Raw genomic sequence first — 14,773 nt, 5'->3', positions numbered from 1 at the left:
CTGCAGGGTAGCTATTATTATCCTTATCTGATATATGAATAAGCTGAGATTCAGAGAGGCCATGTGTCTAATTCACACTGCTACCAATGTCAGAGCTGTAAATTGAATCTAAATCTCTGATATCCAAACTCAAGCTCTTTCATAAGATCAGGGCAGGGATTTAGGCATCTTCCTTAAAATATTCTATTCCTACCATGTATGAGTCGGGGGAAGGTACAAGGAGAATTTGTATCCTGATCTTAACAGTTCTCAGGATACTAGGGCTAAATGGCCTTTACTCAGAAAAGGAAAAGGATCTTCGCTGGGGCAGGATTGATGAGCCTACCAAGGAGCAGCATCAGAGAAGATTCCTGCATGACACAATTCCATATTTTCACTTTCCAATTGCTTACAGTTCCTCGAGATAAAACACTTAGGTCTGACTAAACAACAAGGCATATTGTAATATTCAGTACCACATATAATTAAGTTGAATAAACATGTGCCAAGTTTTCAGAGTGGGTTATTTGTGCAATGTGATCATCCATTGACACTTTTTAAATCTAGAAGAAAATGAGGTTAAAAACACCGTTGTTAGTGTCAGGGAGGGGAGTTTAAAATGGAGCCTAAAATTATTAATTTTGCCAATTTATTTACTTTTTAATGTTTCTCTTGTTATATTGTTTATTGTATCTGTTGGACATTCTGACACTATTCAAAGTAAACACCCCTGGTTAGACAATCCTGAAGAAATCCATGGAAAAGCAGAAGGAATCTCTCAGTCCTAATATACCATATCCCACAGAAACTCCTGGATTTGTCTGTGGGCAACTTCCTTTTCTTATGGAATCAGTTTATTGTTTGGGGTTTGCACTTTTTTTTCTGGTAAAATATTGGGTCATAATCTTTAAGAGCCCTAAACACCATTACTAAAATAGTTTCAATCAGCAGGTTTTCCAAGTGTCGTATTTCTTCATATGCTTCATATGACCATTCATGGCATCTCATTTCTGCCAAGTAGCCAAAGACAAATTTTATTTTAAAAGTCATTTAGGCCAGGCATGGGACCTGATATGTTCTTTTTATAGCATTTGTCCTCAGCTCTTTACCTTGACATTTTACTGAATCCTCCTTGGTCCATCTGGAGTCACCCTACAATCCAGATACACATTTATATACATGTGAACAGACAGATAACAAGTGATAGGAGCTCAGCACTTCCCTCTGAACCCCTCAGGACTTAATGAAGGAAGAGAGACAGTTAAAATAATAGACCCATTTGGGGAAGTATCAGAGTAGTTAGAAATAAAAGATACCAGGTTTAGGGGGTAAGAGGAGAGACATGAAACAAATACACAGAGTTCCCGTCGTGGTGCAGCGGAAACGATTCCAAGTAGGAACCATGAGGTTGCGGTTTTGATCCCTGGCCTCGCTCAGTGGGTTAAGGATCTGGCGTTGCCATGAGCTGGGGTGTAGGTCACAGACTCGTCTTGGATCTGGCATTGCTGTGGCAGTGGCGTAGGCTGGCAGCTATAGCTCTGATTCGACTTCTAGCCTGGGAACCTCCATATGCCGAGGATGTGGCCCTTAAAAAAAAAAAAAAAAAAAAAAAAAAAAAAGAAACATATACACAATGACACACTTAGGGACATTCGGCGAGACTGGAGAAAACACAAAGACACACAGGCATGAATTCTCTCCTTCCTTTGCCCCTCAAGCCTTCTCCTGAGCCTCCAGGTTTCCACGGGCTCCTCCCACACCTCTTTCCCTCATCCCAGTCCTTCTGGCACCTACTTGATGTGCTCGGTGCGTCCAGAGCCCTCGATGGTCTTGGCCCCCCATCGCTGCTCCTTCTCAGAGATGTCATTCTGCAAAAGACAGCACTCAGCAATAAGAGAGGACAAGAGATGCGCCAGCTGAGAGAGGCCTCCCAGCTGGCACACATGCCCCCCTTCCCCCACAACGCCCCTTGCATCAGCTGCTTCCTTCCATCAGGGTCTTTTTTTTTTTTTTTTTTTTTTTTTTTGTCTTTTTGCTATTTTTTTGGGCCGTTCCCATGGCATATGGAGGTTCCCAGGCTAGGGGTCTAATCGGAGCTGTAGCCACTGGCCTACGCCAGAGCCACAGCAACGCTGGATCCGAGCCGTGTCTGCAACCTACACCACAGCTCAAGGCAACGCCAGATCGTTAACCCACTGAGCAAGGGCAGGGACCGAACCTGCAACCTCATGGTTCCTAGTCGGATTCGTTAACCACTGCGCCACGATGGGAACTCCCTCCATCAGGGTCTTTACCCAGACTCCTCTCTATGCATGCCTCATCCAGAACCCCACGGTAAAATTAGACTGGTGAACACTGAAACCTCCCTTTCTACTCTGCATCCCTCAAACTTTCTTCTTCAGGTCTTCCTACAACTTCTGAATCCGGCCAAATTATACACCTCCAGCTCAAATGCTGGCTTTTAGGCCAAAGGAGACCCAGCTAACCCCAGCGTAGCCTGCCATATCTTGTCAGTCACAATGTCAAAACTCTGCATCTGTCTCCTTCCATCCTTAACACAGGCTACCATGCAGGTCCTACACATGATAGCCAATTGTCCTGCCAGCCAGCCCACCATGAGGGTTTTCCCAGCCCCAGATTTTTCTAAGCACCTTCAAAGGTTTCAGGGTGGCCCCTGTCCTCCCCACCACACTTCATTGTCCGAGAAAAGCTATTTCCAAACTCACCACAAAATCAGGGTCTGTGTCCCAGTCATCACCCTGGGTCTCCATGGAAACAGATACATCATGCCCTACTACAGACTTCCACATCTGAGGGTGACAGAAAATGGGAATAATTAGGTGAAAAAAATCAAAAGGAGGGAAAACAAGAATGCTGATGTTAATAATATAGCAGCCCAATGTTTCTTGTAATTTTTTCTGAGAAGAGGTGAAGCAGATGGAAGTTTTAGGAAAGCACTTTTTGTTCAGTTAGAGGAGGGGGCATGGGGATTTATTTAAGACAAACTTACATGGCCTGGGCTCATTAATCTGGAGAGAATTCATCATGGGAGTAGATAACACTAAATAACCTGGGTATCAGAACTGCTGAGATGCTTCACTTGTATCAAGAGGCCAGACAGGTAGTGGCTTAAAGTATGAGGGATGCTTGAATATCCCAGGAATTACAGCAGCATTTCACTCAGGTATCTGCTTATGACTTCTTTCATAGCTGTCAGAACATGTGTCTGTCCAGCTACTGATAAAGAGAACATCTATACGCCTCTCTAAAACCTGCTTAACTTGGAGAATTTTTCCAGCCTCTACTCTGAAACCGGCAACTGCACAGCTGCATGTGTCAATGGGGGCACTCAACTGAAGCTGCTACACTGAACAATGCATGGGGAGGCATTATTTGCTGAGAACAAGTTATTTATTGTTCAACTTTTAAAAAAAGCTTAACTATTTTTTTTTTTTTTTTTTGGTCTCTTTTGAGCCTCACCCATGGCATAGGGAGGTTCCCAGGCTCAGGATGGAATCAGAGCTACAGCTGCTGGCCTATGCCACAGCCACAGCAACATCAGATCCGAGCCACTTCTGTGACCTACCAACCACAGCTCATGGCAATGCCGGATCCTTAATCCACTGAGTGAGGCCAGGGTTGAACCACGTCCTCTTGGATACTAGTCAGGTTCGTTAACCCCTGAACCACGAGGGAACTCCCAGTTTAAGTATATTTTCAAAGATACCTATCTCCAAAAAGAGTACATAATAAGTCCCTGGTTTTGAACATTAAGAATTATTACACTGTCATTAACTAAATGTTAAAGATATATTTAGAGAACACCAGTTTGAGGGGGTGCCACTGAGGCATTCCCAGTGTTTCTGCTGGTCCCCCCAGACCTGTGTAAGGAGCTGTACAGGTGCTCTATATCTATGGGATCCTGGCTCTTGATGTGAAGTGGAAAGAAGAGACAAGGCTCATCTGCTCTGGTGGTGAGACTTCTTGACCCTGCTGACACTTGCTAGCTGACAACCCCCTGCCCACCCTTCCCTGCTCAGACTCCTTCCCCACACTCTTTCCTATCTCTTAAAGGAGCCCCTCTTACAACCACTCCTAGGACCCTCCTGTCTCTCCAGCCAGGCACTCAGCCTCTCTGATTTGCATTCCACTTGAAAACTCCAACCTACTCCAGCTCTTTGAAAAACCCCTTGGAAACCAGAACAAGAGGAATTCGAGGGTAGACTGGTTAATGAGATGCAAAGAGGACACTGGGGAAGTACTGACCAAGTCAGCTGGACAGTGGGATGAGTCATTGCTGAGAGTAGCCCTGCCTTCCCCTGTGGGGTAACAACAATGGATGGGGACCATGAAGCTAACACCTCTAGTCCTGGCTTTTGGGCCACTCTGCCACAAAAGGACTTCACATAGAAAACTGGAAAATAGAAGTTTTTGAAGTATCCGTGGGCTGAGAAGCAGCATGGAGGACCAATGGTCCCGGCTTCTTTCCTGCTGTTCAGGCCTCAGCCTTACTCTCCCATAAGCCTCCCATCCTCATGTACTTTTGAAACAAAGGGCAGGCTTTCTGACACAGGCAATTTAGTATCCTTGAGCTACTGGTCAGAAATAAGGAAGCCCATACATGTTATCTAGAGGTGGAATCCAGAGTAACGTGGTGAGGCCTGGAGTCCAGGATGTCAAGGCTTCATCATGAGGCTGCCTCAGAAAAGTACACAGACTGGGAATCAGAAGAGACCAGGAAGTCAACATAGAGACCATATGTACTTATTTGCCAGGTACCAGCCTAAGCAAATGACAAATATCAATGAAAACAATTTGGTAAATCATTGAACATCCCTGATACTGTTTTTCCCAATGGAAAAGAAACAAAGAGGTTATCCTTGCGAATCCATCAAGTCCCCTCCATTCTGACACCCCGGGACTCTATGATCCAACATTCATAGAAACCTGCCCTCGTGGAACCACCATGCCTTCATTTTAGCACTTGGATCTCAGCACTGGTGTATATTAGCAACTACTACTTCCGGATCTGTTGCAGTGTCTCCCGTGGGTTTTGGCTCTGCTAGCTCACACACCCTCCGAGGGCACAGACTGTCTTCACCTCCCAACTCAGTACCTAGGAGCAAGGGGCCTTAGAGAGGGCCGTGAATTGTCAGCAGAAACCAGGGGTGGTCGAGGGCTGCTAAATCCTGTTCCCTGAGCTCCAGCCTCCTCCTTCTGCTTCTATCCCCAGATGCTCATTACCCACAACCACCCACACCCTGGACTTCTGGCCATAAAAGGTGAAAAGCCGACTAGCAGTGACTTGGCCTCTCAGCAAAGACTAAGAGCCAGGCAGGGTCCTCTCACTTCAACTCTTGTCCTGTGCCCCCCAACTTTCCCACTGCTCGGACAACTCACCTTCAACCGTGCAAGCGTTTGCTCTCAGCTCTCAGCTCTCAGCTCCTCACAGCGACACTCAGCTCCTCTCTAGCTGCTGCGACTTCAGAGCAAGAAATTCTGAGCTGCTGCTTCAGTTCCGTATTCAGGTTTTCTGTCATTTCCTGCCACCCTGTCCTCACAGCTACTTCCTGAAGTTTGAGTCAGTTCCTTCTGCTTAGGCACTTAAATAAAAAAGGATTAAATGCTTGGTGCTTGCTCTTTTGCAAGGCTTTGAGGGTCTCAGAGGTCATAAAAAAATGAACTCTCAGAGTTTATAATCTGGTCAGGGAAGCAAAACATTCAACCAGAAAATACATAAGACCATTGAAGAAAATTTGTTTCCAAAATAGGTGGGCAATTGCATCTGCTTATAGCAAAGAAATTTTGAGAATTTGGTATGGGCTAAAGACTTAATGGAAAAACTAATTTTTATGTGAATTTTCACATTTTCAAAAATCAATCTTAACATGGTAAGATTTCTTTTCCTTTTTTTTTTTTTTTTTTTTTTTTTTTTTTTTTTTTTGCCGTTCTCATAGCATATAGATGTTCCCAGGCCAGGGACTGAACCTGTGCCACAAGAGCATCCTGAGCTGCTGCAGCGACAACACCAGATCCTTAACATGCTGCGCCACAAGGGAACACCCTGAAGGGTAAGATTTAAGAAGAAACGCAATTTCTATATCACTCACATTACTTACAACTGGGGTTTGGAACTATGGAGAACAGTTTGGAGATTCCTTAAAAAAAACTAAATATAGAGTGTTCCTTCCTCTGCCATTTTTTGGAATAGTTTCAGGATAGGTGTTAACTCTTCTCTAAATTTTTGATAGAATTCGCCTGTGAAGCCATCTGGTCCTGGACTTTTGTTTGTTGGAAGTTCTTTAATCACAGCTTCAATTTCAGTACTTGTGATTGGTCCATGCATCTTTTCTATTTCTTCCTGGTTTATTCTTGGAAGATTGTACCTTTCTAAAAATTCGTCCATTTCTTCGAAGTTGTCCATTTTTATTAGCATATAGCTTCTTGTAGTAGTCTCTTATGATCCTTTGTATTTCTGTGATGTCTGCTGTAACTTCTTTTTCATTTCTAATTTAATTGATTTGAGTCCTCTCTCTTTTTTTACACTGTTGGTGGGAATGCACATTGGTGCAACTACTATGGAAAACAGTATGGAGGTCCTCAAAAAACTAAAAATAGAACTACCATATGATCCAGCAATCCCACTCCTAGGCATCTATCCAGAGAAAACCATCATTCAAAAAGATACATGCACCCAAATGTTCATTGAAGCACTGTTTACAATAGCTAAGACATGGAAGCAACCTAAATGTTCATCGACAGAGGAATGGATAAAGATGTGGTACATATACAATGGAATATTATTCAGCATAAAAAGAATGAAATAATGCCATTTGCAGCAACACGGATGGACCTAGAAACTCAAGGGAAGTTAGTCAGACAGTGAAGAACAAACATCACCTCACCTATATGTGGAATCTAAAAAAAGGATACAAATGAACTTATTTGCAGAACAGAAACAGACCCACAGACTTGAACAACTCATGGTTACCAAAGGAGACAGGTTGCGGGGGTGGGAGAAATGGACTGGAGGCTTAGGACTGGCATGTGCACACGGAAGTATACAGAATGACTGGCCAACAGGGATCTGCTGTATAGCACAGAGAACTCTACCTAGTATTCTGTGATAATCTATGTGGGAAAAGAATCTGAGAGAATGGATATGTGCATGACTGGGTCACTTTGTCATACAGTAGAAATTTTCACAAACTTGTAAATTAACTATACCTCAATAAAACTTAAAAAAACAAACACATGAATTAAAAAAAAAAAACCCTAAATATATAACTACCATGTGATCCAGCAATCCCACTGCTGGGCATATATCTGGAGAAAACCATAATTTGAAAAGATACGTGCATTCCAATGTTCACTGCAGCACTATTTACATTAGCCAAGACATGGAAGCAACCTGCGTCCATCAAGAGAGGAATGGATAAAGAGGATGTGGTACATATATACAATAAAATATTACCGGCCACAAAAAAGATGAAATAATGCCATTTGCAACAACATGAATGGACCTAGAAATTAACATACTAAGCAAAGTCAGATAAAGACAAGTATCACATGAGATCACTACCATGTAGAAGCTAATAAAAAATGATACATAAAAACTTATTCACAAAAACAGAACAGACTCAAAGATTTCAAAACCAAACTTATGATTACCAAAGGGGAAATGTTACAGGGAGGGGTAAATTAGGAGGTTGGAATTGACATATACACACTACTATATAAAATAAATAACAAGGACCTACTGTAGAGCACAGGGGAATCTACTCAACATTCTGTAATAACATCTATGGGAAAAGAATCTGAAAAGGAATGGATATATGAATAACTGATTCACTTTGCTGTATACCTGAAATTAACAGAACATTAAAAGTCTACTAATAACATTTTAATAAATAAAGTGTACATTAAAAAATTGGGGTTTGTGGAGTTCCTGTCATGGTGCAGTGGAAATGAATCTGACTAGGAACCATGAGGTTGCGGGTTCGATCCCTGGCCTTGCTCAGTGGGTTAAGGATCTGGCTGTGGCTGCAGACACGGCTCGGATCCTGTGTTGCTGTGGCTGTGGCGCAGGCCGGCAGTTGTAGCTCTAATTTGACTCCTAGCCTGGGAACCTCCATATGCCGTGGGTGTGGCCCTAAAAAAAAAAAAAAAAAAAAAAAGCAAAAACCAAAAAACTGGGCTTTGCATATAGTATATGGTCAAATAAACATTGATCAATCAAATCATGGAAGGGTATAACTCTTAAGGGAAAGGTAAAACATGTGGGAAGGAAGGTTCAGAGACGGTTTAAGGGGCAGGGAGGAGTCCAATTCAGAAAGATTTGGTCCCATGTAGCAGGAAGTCTGAGAGAACTAGGTTCTAAATGATGGAAGGTCATGTGTTATTGTATTACTTTTCAGCAAGATTTACTGCCCTTCCCTTCCCTCTTGAAGTCAGACTTGCACAGGTCATTTTGTTTTGCCCAGTGAAATGTAGGAACTGATACACATCACTTTCTCGTGGAGACTTCAAGACCAGCCCAAGCTTCGCCATGCTCTTTAGTCCACTGCCCATCAAGGCAACACGCAACTCTCCAGAGTGGCTCCTTTGGCCACCTGGGTCCCCTAGTAAGGAGATCTCCAACTGAAAATGACAGCACAAGTAGAGTTCTATCCATTGTGTGGAGGACTTAGAGACTTGGACTAAAAAATAATCTTTTGCTGTTTTAGCTACTGAGAATTTGGTAGTGTTTGTGACTATATCTGACAGCCTCTCCTAATTTTGATTGACAGAGAGTTCTGATATAATCTGCTCAGTCACGAGCTCCCTAATGGACTAAGGCAGAGACTGGATGAAATATATCCTAGATACAGAGGAGAGGAATTTTTGCATTAGGATTATGACTTGAATCACTCTCCAAATCTAACTATTCTACACCTGGTGGGTAAACTGATTATTTCTCCTACATCATATTTATTATGGCAGGACCAATTTTAAGGAAGAATAAATTTTCAGAAAGGGAAAAATCTTTTAGATAATTTTGAATCCTAATTCAGTGTCAAAAACAGAGATAACCATACAGATGGCCAAAATAACACACGAAAAGATGTTCAACATCACTCATGATTAGAGAAATGCAAACCAAAACCACAATGAGGTACCACCTTACACTGGCCAGAATGGCCATCACCAAAAAGTCTACCAACAGTAAGTGCTGGAGAGGGTGTGGAGAAAAGGGAACCTTATTACACTGTTGGTGGGAATGTAATTTGGTGCAACCACTGTGACAAACAGTATGGAGATTCCTCAGAAAACTAAAAATAGAATTACCATTTGATCCAGCAATCCCACTCCTGGGCATCTATCCAGAGAAAACCATTACTCGAAAAGATATATGTACTCCAATGTTCACTGCAGTACTCTATACAATAGCCAAGACATGGAAACAACCTAAATAAATGTCCATTGACAGAAGGGTGGATAAAGAAGATGTGGTACATGTACACAATGAAATATTACTCAGCCATTAAAAGTAAAGAATTGACATCATGTGCAGCAATATGGATGGACCTGGAAGCTATCATGCTAACTGAAATCAGTCAGACAGTGAGACATCAACATCATATGCTATCACTTGCATGTAGAATCTAAAAAAAGGACATGACTAACTTCTTTGCAGAGCAGATACTACTGACTCACAGACTTTGAAAAACTTGTTTTCCAAATGAGACAGTTTGGGGGGTTGGTGGATGGGCTGGGGTTTGGGGACGGACATGCTACAAAATTGGGTTGTGATGATCATTGTACAACTATAAATATAATAAAGTTCATTGAGTAATAATAAAAAAAAAAGATGGAGTTCCCATCGTGGCACAGAGGAAACAAATCTGACTAGGAACCATGAGGTTGTGGGTCTGATCCCTGTCCTCACTCAGTGGGTTAAGGATCCAGCATTGCTGTGAGCTATGGTGTAGGTCGTAGATGTGGCTTGGATCCCGTGTTGTTGTGGCTGTGGTGTAGGCTGGCAGCTGTAGCTCCGATTAGACCCTTAGCCTGGGAACCTCCATATGCCATGAGTATGGCCCTTAAAAAAAAAAAAAGAGAGAGAAAGAGAGGATCAGTCCAGATATTGTGACACACCATCCAGGTATAGTTCTTTAGAGAAATGATAGATTTTAATCAGAGACAAGAAAGCCCATCTCTCCTTAGCAAATATCTCAAGTTCATTCCTGATAAGCCAAGCATGGGCTTTAAAGCCAGATAAACCTGGTTCAATTCACTTACTGTATCTTACTGTAGCTTTCCTCAAGCAGTGACTTGATATGGACACAGAATGTCCATCCAGCTATATCCTATGAGGCTTTCCTTCGCCCACTCCCACAGGGGCCTGATATTTTCAATATGCACCAGACAGTCCTTCCAGGCCCAGGAAAAACCTGCATGAATCCCATGCCCTAAGGCCTAGCTTGTTTGGTTCAGTATTAGGCTGGAATTTCCTCTCTTGCTTCATCACACTGAGGTCTAGTGACTAAGGCTAGAAGGACACCAGATGTTGGCCAGTGAGGAAGAGGCCTGAATATGCAGAGAGCTTTCTACTCCTATATCCATTCCTGGCTACCCCACCCTCCCTCCTCTATGCACCTTCCTCCCCTCAGCATGCATATATGTAAGCACCCATGAATATATACATGCACACACCACCACAATATTTCATTCTGAAAATAATTTTATTATTTTACAGTTCAGGAAAGTTCCTGGGTTGCTGTGACCAATATTTGGCCACCACAGAACAAAGGATTAGAGCAGATCAGTCCGTCTACCAGTTTTCTCTCCTCTTTGGGTGGTGAGAGCAGGCAGGGAACACATCATGTGCAAAATGAGAAAATAACCAGCAGGTTAAGGGTGGGGGAGGGGGATAGGCACACAAGGAATTCAAACCCAGCTGTCATTCTCAGGCTTGGATTTAAATATTTTTGTCTTCTCTATAGTCTCTGTTTTCCTCAGCTGTTACCAAAGAGGGCAGGTGACTACATGCACCAAGAAACTGGAATAACTGTCACCAACAGCAAAGCAGCTTTGTACTTCAAGAGGCTAGGAGTGGCTGTCAGACCAGTGAGACCTTCCTGGCTGGGAGTCAGCACCTCGCCTACGACTAGGTCCTAGTGTAGTGGCTTCTGGCCCACATTTGAGGCTCATCCAGGAATGACAAGAATTGTATCCCACTATCCCTAGCCAGTGCCTCCTGTCATGCAGTGAAAGGAAAGACACAGGCCACTGAATACCTCGGTACACATGTGATCAAGGGGTAAGCAATGGGACCCTCCCCTTATAATCCAGGGCCACGAACCTCACTCCAGTTATGTCTGAACAGCCAAGGGAAGGACAGGCTGTCCTCCCCTGTGATCCAACAGTTACATTCTCCGGGGGAGTTCTTCCACTCCCACCCTATTTTGCAAGAGACCTAATTAGATATCCTACGAGACAATGTTCCCTAGAACATTGCCCCCTGCCATTGCTCATGGCAGGTCCACCTTCCCTCTGAAGTGGGAGAAAATATAAGGTACATGAGGCAAAGAAAGTATCAATCAAAACGATACTGGACTTTGGATTATGAGGTTTGTCGGAACCATGCTCCTGGCTGAGACATTCCTCAGCATCCCTTACAGGACCATAGAAGATCAGGGCCCTGCAAAATCTGAACAAAGACTAGGCTCCAAACCAACTGTGGGGCCTCTTCAGATGATGCAGAAGTGTCAGGCCCTGGGCAGTACGAGAAAGTAGACTCGCTGGTCCCTGCAGCTCTGACCTGTGCTCATATCCACCTCTGTTTCTGCAGGCACTTTCTGTGGAGAGTGGGAGAGAGGACCTGTAAGTGGGAAGACTGTTCCATTGGAATTGATGGTTTTGATGTTAGAGGTGAAGGAATTCCAAGTTCTGAGAGGAGTGGTCCAAAAGGTGAGAACTAAGTTTATAGATGGCCCGTGAAACAGAGAACCAGGAGGACATGAACCATTAGAAAGTAGATGGCTGCCAGCAGTGGCACCCGGGTCCGGGAATGACAGAGCGAACGCAGGACCCGCTTCCATCCAGCACCACTCCGGGTCTGAAAGGAAAATCTGAAAGTCAGAGAGTTTTACTCTATAGGGACCTGCCCCTTTCTCTTCTCCAAACCCTGTAGAAAAGAGGTGTCCTGAGAGAATGCGCCTCAGGGCCAGTAACTTGGCAAATTCCACTAGTTTCCTCCAACCTTCCCAGCTCAGGCCCCCATTCCTTCTCTGTGACCCCCCGCCTGCAACACAGCCAGCTGTCTGGTAGTGCAGTACTCTCTCTTTATCTTTCTCCCTTCTTACCCTTCGGCAACTGTTGCCTGTAAGATCTATTAACAGTGCCTGCTCCTGAGAGCCACAGGAGCCAATGATAGGAGACCGGGCAGAGTCCCATTCACCGTGCTCCAACCTGCATTGAGAAAAAAGAGGCATTAATAATACAGCACGGGGAATCGACCAGGTGAAGCTGCCCTGGCCATCTCGCCATGCGATGCAGCCTAAGGGACATGCACCAGAGCCGCTCCCACAGCAGTCTCCCTCCCCCGCCCCCCCCACGCAGACAGGTTTCTTTCAGCAGCAGGAGAGGTGGTAGTAACTACCAGGAACCGACTGTCTAATGTATCAGAGGCTGGATCAGATGCTTTACATACATTTAATCCTCAGGTTTGAGGTTAGTGGTACTATCTTCAAAGTAAGGCTTAAAGACAAAAGTACTAGTCCACAGTGGCACAGCCAGTAAGAGGCAGAGCCAGAACTCAGAACGCAGGTATGTTTAGAGTAAACCTCATACTCTTTTTTTCCACTACTCTACACCTGACTCAGAGAAACTCATTAACTTTTTTCATTTATTAAAGGCTAGCAGGGAGTTCCCATTGTGACTCAGTGGGTTAAGAGCCTGACATAGTCTCCGTGAGGATATGCATTCCATCCCTGGCCTCTCTCAGTGGGTAAAGGATCCGACATCGCCACAAGCTGTGGCGCAGGTCACATATGTGGTTCAGATCTGGTGTTCATGTGGCTGTGGTGCAGGCTGCCAGCTGCAGCTCTGATTTGACCCCTAGCCCAGGAACTTCCACATGCTTCAGGTGTGGCCCTAAAATGAAATAAAGGCTGCTAGGGAAAAGCATCCAAAAAAAGATTTTTGTGGGGGTCTTAGAATTAGGCTGAACTGGAAGCCCCTCCTGCTTTCTAATTCATTTTTTTGTGATTTGTCTATTTAATACTGCAACTCCTCCATTTAATGAAGAAGTTGTCTTTATCCACTCAATGGTTTCTCACAAAAACAAGAACAGTATCAACGGGCTGCAAATAACATAGCACATGTCTGATCAGGCATTTGCCTTGAGGGACGCACTTCTTAATCGTGGTGGGGAAGACGGCACTCTCTACTCCTGATGTTTCCTCCAGATGAAAGGAGAGCCCTTAGTCTAACTGAACTCTCTTTGCGGGGCACACACATTTTTCTCTAGCGGGGAAGGAATACTTTAACCTGATTTGTGAGGCCTGAAAAAGAGAAACTGAACATGCCCAGCCTAGCTCCATCCTGCCCGTTTTCCTCTTGAGAGCCAGGCTGGTGGCAGAGGACCCCTTCTGTATCTGTTCTTCCACACGATAAACTTTTCAGAGCCTTGATGCAAAACAGCATGATCTGGTACCACGTAAGTTAGTCTGTCGCCTTGTAGGACAGACTGAGAAAGGAGGTTTGTAACTACCAGTGAGCAGCTTTTAAATGGCAAGTCCATGGAGTTCCACAGGCACTGCAGAAGGCATGTGAGGTGTGAAGATGTGAACAGGACAACGGCAGTGCTGGGCTGAGTAGGCAGCACCTGACTAGCTGCTTCAATTTCCACTTTGTGTCAGGGCCAAAGAGGAAATTGTGCAGGGCCTGAGCTTGGATTAAGTGGCTTGTCTTGATTCTACCCTCACTGCAGCACCCATCTCAGGATGAGAACTACAGCCTGATTACACCCACATCTGGCCACTGAAATGCACACACGTATAATCAGCAGCTGTGTCCCTCAGCCCTTTACCGCCTGATCTGCTCCTCAGCCGCGGACAGGGCAGTCTCAGCAGCCACTCTTTGTTCTCGTTCGTCTTCCAGCAGCTTCCTCAATTCATTCATCTCCTGTTTAGTGTTGCACAGCTGCTGCTGGGCTTCAGAAAAGCTTCAGGATAAAAGGAGAAAAACAGCATCACTAGATGCCAAACACAGCTGCTGAAACGAGGGTTTCGAACTCCACATAAGTTTATACAGCAGGACAATTTATAGAAGCTTGTAAAAACACAAGGAATATTTTAAAAGCATACCTGTCAAGAGATTAAATAAAGTTTCATACAATGCCTTAAGAGACTTTAGGGGTCGCCTGAATATCTTTCATTTGACTATTGTAATTTAGTAAGGTGTGTGTGTATGTGGGTTTTTGCTTTACACATTTTCACATTCGATTTGTTATTTTTTCTATGCAGTTTGTTATTACAATTTTTACTTTTTTTTTTTTTTTGGCCGTGCTTACGGCATCTGGAAGTTCCAGGGCGAGGGGTTGGACCCATGCCACAACAGTGATCTGAGCCACAGCAGTGACAAGGCTGAGTCTTTAACTACCAGGCCACCAGGGAACTCCTACAATCATTAGTTTTTAATCCTCACATTAACTGTGTGGCCAGTAAGAGAAGAAGACATATTAAATCCACTCAAGGGACTCCCAATCTAAATAGATAGCCACCCAATTTCTGCACATAGAACACATGCT

The 14,773-nt window shown here is 44.0% G+C and overlaps 2 protein-coding genes across 7 annotated transcripts in view; both read right to left on the bottom strand.

Moving 5' to 3' along the window:
* HCLS1 (hematopoietic cell-specific Lyn substrate 1) overlaps positions 1 to 5,514 on the bottom strand; it is a 28,019-nt gene extending 22,505 nt beyond the window's left edge. Inside the window, exons 1-3 of the mRNA XM_013980963.3 lie at positions 5,380 to 5,514; positions 2,706 to 2,789; positions 1,774 to 1,847 (exon numbers count right to left, since the gene is read on the bottom strand). Of these exons, the coding sequence (XP_013836417.1) occupies positions 1,774 to 1,847; positions 2,706 to 2,789 (158 nt within the window). The 5' untranslated portion in view covers positions 5,380 to 5,514. The remainder of the gene's footprint in view (positions 1 to 1,773; positions 1,848 to 2,705; positions 2,790 to 5,379) is intronic.
* A 5,170-nt stretch (positions 5,515 to 10,684) lies between these two features.
* Positions 10,685 to 14,773, bottom strand: part of GOLGB1 (golgin B1) — a 92,461-nt gene continuing 88,372 nt past the window's right edge. For all 6 annotated transcript variants that reach the window (XR_014824696.1, XM_084991079.1, XM_084991081.1 and 3 more), the window contains 3 exons: positions 14,054 to 14,188; positions 12,327 to 12,432; positions 10,685 to 12,079 (listed from right to left, as the gene is read on the bottom strand). Coding sequence is in view for 5 of the 6 variants with exons in the window: in XM_084991079.1 (XP_084847205.1) it covers positions 11,945 to 12,079; positions 12,327 to 12,432; positions 14,054 to 14,188 (376 nt within the window). In the remaining variant the exon portion in view is untranslated. The remainder of the gene's footprint in view (positions 12,080 to 12,326; positions 12,433 to 14,053; positions 14,189 to 14,773) is intronic.

This window comes from Sus scrofa, chromosome 13, assembly GCF_054392235.1.
Source record: "Sus scrofa isolate SSC_HxYL_T2T_F1_AM1 chromosome 13, Sscrofa_HxYL_maternal_Yorkshire_Landrace_v2.0, whole genome shotgun sequence".
Taxonomy (NCBI): domain Eukaryota; kingdom Metazoa; phylum Chordata; class Mammalia; order Artiodactyla; family Suidae; genus Sus; species Sus scrofa.
This window is presented reverse-complemented; position numbering and strand designations above follow the sequence as displayed.